The sequence below is a fragment of the Ochotona princeps genome, chromosome 8, assembly GCF_030435755.1.
Source record: "Ochotona princeps isolate mOchPri1 chromosome 8, mOchPri1.hap1, whole genome shotgun sequence".
Classification (NCBI taxonomy): Eukaryota; Metazoa; Chordata; class Mammalia; order Lagomorpha; family Ochotonidae; genus Ochotona; species Ochotona princeps.
Window position 1 is genome coordinate 39,534,355 of NC_080839.1, and position 6,294 is coordinate 39,540,648.

The 6,294-nt window shown below is 52.9% G+C and overlaps 1 protein-coding gene across 1 annotated transcript; it reads left to right on the forward strand.

The window, feature by feature from the left end:
* The first annotated feature begins 339 nt into the window (after positions 1-339).
* On the forward strand, positions 340-5,350 carry LGALSL (galectin like). Its single transcript, XM_004580098.2, has 5 exons — positions 340-640; positions 1,446-1,517; positions 1,627-1,715; positions 2,278-2,455; positions 4,851-5,350. Exons 1-5 carry the CDS (start codon positions 605-607, stop codon positions 4,992-4,994), a joined length of 519 nt encoding a protein of 172 aa, XP_004580155.1. The 5' UTR covers positions 340-604; the 3' UTR covers positions 4,995-5,350.
* Positions 5,351-6,294: the final 944 nt, after the last annotated feature.

The following is a 6,294-nucleotide window of genomic DNA, read 5'->3' on the forward strand; positions in this document are numbered from 1 at the left end:
CAGGCCCGGACCCTCCTCGCTTCGCCCGGACCACCAGCCCCACCCGCCTCCAGTCAACAGGGTCCCCGCCCTGCAGCACGCCCCGACCGGGACAGGCCCGGCCTCCAGCCACGGTCCAATGGCCGAAGGGCAGGGCCAGCTAAGCAAGCCGCGGCAGAGCAGTCGGGTCCCCGCCCTGTTCCCGGTTCCCGAGCCGGGCGCCGGCGGCCTTTAAATGCCGCCCAGGAACGGCGCGACTCGGCCGCAGACACCTTCCTTCCTCGGGCGCTCGCAGCACAGCCGCAGCAGCGCCAGCTCCGACTCGGCAGCAGCAGCAGCGGCGGAGACGGCAGCGGCCACCTTCGACCTCTCGGCCCGCGCTGCCCCTCCCCTCGCGTCCCCTCCCCCTCCTCCCCAGGCCCTGCCTGCCGGGTCGGCGCCGCGGCCCCCGGGCGTGCGCTCTCGCGCGCGCGCGCACTCGCCTGTGTGCGCGCTCGCGCCGCCTCGGACCCGCGCCTCCGCTCGGCGCTCGGCCGCCCCGGGATCCCCGCCCGTGCGCGGCGTCCCACCTTCCTCCACCTTGGCCCGGGCGCCTGCCGCGCGCCTCTCCGCGCCGTGCGGGAACATGGCGGGATCAGTGGCTGACAGTGATGCGGTGGTGGTGAGTGTGTGTGGCGGGGCGCGCTCGAGGGCCTCGGTTTTCCCGCCGCTCGTGTATCAGCCGCGGCTGGGGCGGGGAGAAGCCGCAGGCCCCGCGCTTGGGAAGGCGCCGGGTACCTGCGAGCTGGCGCCCGCCGCGCGGCACGCGGCCGTGGGGTAGTAGTGGAGGGGGGGGGACCGGGGGCGGCTCCCGTGCTGGGGGCACCGTGCCGGGGGCCGGCGGAGAGCGGGCGGCGCGGGCGGCTGCAGCCCGCCAGGTGTGTGTGCACGGGGCACGTGTGAGTGCGCGCCGGCGAGTGTGTCCGGGACGCGCGCCCCGCGCCAGGCCCCCCGACGTCCCCGGGATTCCCCCTCTGGAACCGCCGCGCTGGCGGGGGTGGTTGCTGCCGAGAGAAGTTGGGCGCCTGTCGCTGCACTTCAGCCACGTCCCCCAAGCACGGGCCTGGACGCCCGAGGTTTCTGGAGCTTTGGGGGTTGGCGATGGGGCCTGCCCACCTCCGGCAGAAGAGGCTCTGACTCCGCCCGTCTCTCCCCCTTTCCACCCCCAAGTGGACCTCGACCTGGATTTTGATCCGGCTCTGCAGGGCAGGATCTGCGGCTCTCCAGAAGCTTAGCTGCAGGGTTGAAGGGGACGAGTTTTCTTGGGGGGAGGGGAGGGGGTGTTAAGCGTCGTCGTCTGCAGACGCGGGGAGAGGGCTGCTGGCTTTGTGTGGGTTCTTGCCTCTGTCTCTCTCCCTCCCGCCCCCCACCCCAAGAAAAGAGCCAGGGGTGGGGTGGAAAGCCAATCTGTGTGCTTCTATCTTTAGAAACTAGATGATGGACATTTCAACAACTCCTTGGGCTCTCCGGTTCAAGCCGAAGTGTACTTCCCACGACTGGTAAATGATTACCTGCCTGCCGTGCTCTCGCGAAGTGCGTTTCCTAATGGTTCGGGTTCTCGGCACCAGAGGGCCAGCCTGCAAACTTTCCATCTCTCTTCCTTTGCAGATAGTTCCATTTTGTGGACACATCAAAGGTGGCATGAGACCCGGGAAGAAGGTGTTAGTGATGGGCATTGTAGATCTCAATCCTGAGAGGTAAGGGATGGGCCAGCTGCCCGGGGAGCCTTCACTCGGTGGCCCTCCTGCCAGCTCCTGTCCTGGGCCAGGGCTCGGCCTCTGTCCTCTGCTTTGGGCAGTGTTGCTGGGTGGGAGTGCCAAGAAAGTACCATGTTCCCATGAAAAGAATGTGTATGAATCCCAGACTGCTATTTATATCAGAGATGACAAATATAGGCCCACATTTTCTCTCTGACCCTTAGGGAGGCCCAAGAATTTTTTTTTTTCCTTTTTTTCTGGTTTTGAAAGATGGTACTTGGAGAGCAAGAACTACCAGCATAATAAATAAGAGCCAAAGATGTTATTTTCCTCCCAGTTTCTGAGGATTCTGAAATGGATTAAGACACACATGTGTGGTGGCTTGGGAGTATTTGAAATCTCTCATTGTGGTCATTTTCAACTCCATCAGAGTGCATGGCGGAGGCTGCTTTCGATGATAACAGAATGCCCTGATTTGTTTGGTGTGGCCTGTTGGAACCCAGAGGAGGGGAGGAGCCGGGTGAGCGAGTGCGGAGTTGGTAGAGCCGGCTCTTCTTTTCAGCTTTGCCATCAGCCTGACCTGCGGTGACTCAGAAGATCCCCCCGCCGATGTGGCCATCGAGCTCAAGGCTGTGTTCACAGACCGGCAGCTGCTCAGAAATTCTTGCATTTCCGGAGAGAGGGGAGAGGAGCAGTCGGCAATCCCGTACTTCCCATTCATCCCAGACCAGCCTTTCAGAGTGAGTACCTCCAGTGCCTCGGCCCTGGCCTCTGGCAGAGGGAGGTTGTTCTACTGCTCTTGCGTGTGCCAAGGACACTGAGCAGCCAGATTTCCTGCATGTCCGGGAACTTTGCCGATGATAAAAAAAGAGGTGGAAAACACCAAAAGAGACATTTGCTGATAGAAACGGATACTTGCTCTGTCTGGCCCAGACATGGAGTTGATAAACCAATATTCACATCTTCAGGCTGTTAAGAATATTTTTGTGTGTACACCACTTAGTACTAGGCATGCAGTAGGTACCAGCCCCCAAATATCTGACTAAAATGTTTTTCTTTTAAATTTGAACTGGAGTTTGGACTTTTAAGTTCTTACTATTTCTTTGAGAGACACAGATAGAGCTCCCATCCGCTGGCTCACTCGCCAGGTGCCCCTGATGGCCAGGAGCTGCGAGCAAGGGGTCCCTCACAGGTGGCAGGAGCCCACGCTAGCCAACATCGCTGTCTCTGAGGATCTGCAAAGGCAGAAAGGGAGGCAGGAGCCGGAGCCAGAGCCAGGCAGCCGTGGAAGCCCGGCGCTCTGGTGTGGGCTGTGGGCGTCCGCTCTTGATGTCCGCTGTGGACAGCTGCTCTGGATTAATGACGGTGTCAGGATTTTCCTCCTCTTTTCTCAGCCTTTAAGTAGCTCTGCTCCTTATTAATTATGAATTTTGTAGGAATTTTTATTGTTTCGTTTTCTCTTGTTCCCTTTGCAATGAGTTCCTGTGCATGTGTTTCCCTCTGGGTTAATTACGCCTCATCAGTTTCCTGGTCGCAAGCTCTGTGGTTAAGGAATTCCTTCTCCTGGGCATGGATAGAGGTTTGCTTCCCACTGTGGGTTGACAGGAAGTGCAGCCTGAACTCAACCTGAACTCCGTGTCTAGGCAGGCCTCAGTTCCTCCTGCTAAGCAGGACGCAAGTCAGGAGGGTGGTGGAAGGGGTGTATTGAAGTGTCAGAACTGGAGATGGCGTTTTCTTCCTCTCATCTTGCTGTCACATCCCTGTTATGACGACTAGGTTGCCTGTCCTTGCAAGCAGGACCACCCTTAACCTGCAGCTCTTCATCTGGAAAATTACGAGAGCCTCATGAAGAATTCATTGTTTTTCTTTCCTTCCGTAGTCTGAGGGAGGGTAGCCATCGGTGACTTCTGCATCAGAGATAGACATGAAATACTTGCCCTTCTGATTATAGCCTTGGAAGGCACTCTTAACCCATCCTCCTTCTCTACTCCCTTCTGTGGCCTTCATGCTCCTCTTGGCTAGCACCACTTTTTGTTTGTTTTTAAGTTGATTTATGTGTTTGTAAGTAAGAGAGGTAAGAGCTATAGGAAGAGTTGGAGATCTTCCACCTGCTGGTTTAGTTTTTCAGATGCCTGCAGTGGCCATGGCTGGGTCAAGCCAAAGCCAGGAGCTAGGAGCTGTATTTCTGTCTCCCACATGGGTGCCAGGGGTCCAAGCATGTGCACCAATTTCTGCTGCTTTTCCTGGGCCATTAGCAGGGAGCTGGACCAGAATCAAGCAAGTACCCATGCAGGCGACGGCTTTCCGTCCTATGCCACTAGGACAGTTTCTGAATGAGATTTTTATTGTCTAGCTCATGAGTACCAGGAGGAATATAATGCTCCCCAACAGCAAGATCAGTGAGAAGCAGGTCCTTCTTGGTGATACAGTTTTAGTAATAATGTGAATTAGATGTGAGTCAGAGCACATATGGAATCACTCTTTGTGTGGTAAATACCAGTGCTTTTAATAAGCACGTCGTAGCAGAAAACCGGTAATTAAACTCTATAGTGAGTTAGTTAAGGAAAAGGAAAGGAAAATGCTTTTACCTTGTGGAATCAATATCTGTTTGCCTTAATAAAGCTTATTAATGACACATTCTTGGTCCCATGGTAATTACTGCACATCCTTCTGTTTGCTATAGTGTTTTCCAAGCTTGAGTGTCTAGACTGTCATTAGCATGCCACTTGTGGCTATCAGTTCTGCTTCACAAGTGACTTCTCTGAAGGCGGGATGGAATTGTTCAGCAGGTGCACGCGGAGCCGTCTATACTGCATACATCCCACCTTCCTGGAGTACAGGGAGGAGGGAGAGCTGTTACAGCTCAGGAGCTTTTCAGTGAGTAGGAATGTGGAATACTGGGAGATGCTGGTTCCAGAGTTTGTTCCCACAACTCCAGTAGAACCTTGGAACTTGATGGAGATGCAGCGTCTTGGACCTGCCCTGGACCCGCTCAGCAGAAGAGCCGGTGATGTGTGCGGAGAACCACAGATGACGAGATGATGTTGTTTCTTGCTTTCTCTCAAATCAAGTCTTGTCTTCCCCAGCAGGGCTCACTGAAGTTGTGAATTAAGATGAGTCTTTTGCTTCTTCCAGGTGGAAATTCTCTGTGAGCACCCACGGTTCAGGGTGTTTGTGGACGGACACCAGCTTTTTGATTTTTACCACCGCATTCAAACGTTATCCGCGATTGACACCATAAAGATTAACGGGGACCTCCAGATCACCAAACTTGGCTAACGCACAAGCCCCACTGCATCTCAGGCGGAACTGGCTGCCACAGCTCTCTGAAGGAAAAGTCCCAGCAATACCTGTAGACTTCACAAACAAAAATAGAAGCAAGCAACACCGTCTCCTTCTGTGCAGTTTAAGCCCAAAGTGACTGCTTCAGCTGGGGTCATCCTTCAGAAGAAAGCTGTTGGGACAAAGACACCGAGCCATTCTTCCCCCAGCAAGGAGACATGCTTGTGCTGGATTGGATCAGATGCAGCCAAAAACGGATGTGAAATGATTTGTGATTTGGCAGCAAATTATTCATCTTTTCAAAGTGAGATGATATGTAAAAACAAAAGTGCCGAACACATTAAAAACAGTAACAACGGGGCCCGGCGGCGTGGCCTAGCAGCTAAAGTCCTCGCCTTGAAAGCCCCGGGATCCCATATGGGCGCCAGTCTAGTCCCAGCAGCTCCACTTCCCATCCAGCTCCCTGCTTGTGGCCTGGGAAAGCAGTCGAGGACAGCCCAATGCTTTGGGACCCTGCACTCGCGTGGGAGACCCGGAAGAGGTTCCTGGCTCCTGGCTTCGGATTGGCGCTCACCAGCCCGTTGCGGCTCACTTGGGGAGTGAATCATCAGACGGAGGATCTTCCTCTCTGTCTCTCCTCCTCTGTGTATACCTGGCTGTGGTAGAATGAATAAATCTTTAAAAAAAAAAAAAAAGAAAAACAGTAACAACGGTACATGAAATCAGCGTGTTCCTGCGCTGAAATGGAACTGTGTAGCACAACCAACGTTTTAGTCAGGGTGTTTACATAGAATGTAGGTGGTTCAAGATTTGGTTTTGTGGTTTTTTTTTCGGGTTTTTTTTTTTTGCACAACATAATGTTTGTTCGGATTTTGAAGCTTTCTTGTAGTTATTTATTTATACCCACTGTATGTATTAGAGAAATATCTCAAGAACAGCAAGTTAAGAACTTTTGAATGTACAAATATCTTAGACTTCAGGAGGGAATTAACGTAATAATTATAAAACAGGTGAATTTCTACCTGAAAGCAGTCAGTCATTTCCTTCCTACCACTCAACTTAGGATTTCATGACACAAATTGCTATAAATACTTTTGGGAGAACTTTGCAACATTTTGATAAAACTGCTTTTCAAGTTATTATCAATAATGCAGAGTTTTGTTAATGTTGCTTTTTCTTTGTACTATGCCATAGTATTGGCTTTAAGAAAGACTAATTAACTATTCTTAATAGCTCATTAGGTAACTGAAGGCAAGTAAGAGGTGATTTTTTTTTTAAGTGACCATTATTTAAACTT

What these genes read in the sequence shown, in the direction of transcription:
- LGALSL (XM_004580098.2), top strand. Translation starts at nt 605, where the DNA reads ATGGCGGGATCAGTGGCTGACAGTGATGCGGTGGTG. An exon ending in GTAGATCTCAATCCTGAGAG is followed by an intron (nt 1,716 to 2,277) that starts GTAAGGGATGGG and finishes TCTTCTTTTCAG; the next exon opens with CTTTGCCATCAGCCTGACCT. An exon ending in TCCCAGACCAGCCTTTCAGA is followed by an intron (nt 2,456 to 4,850) that starts GTGAGTACCTCC and finishes TGCTTCTTCCAG; the next exon opens with GTGGAAATTCTCTGTGAGCA.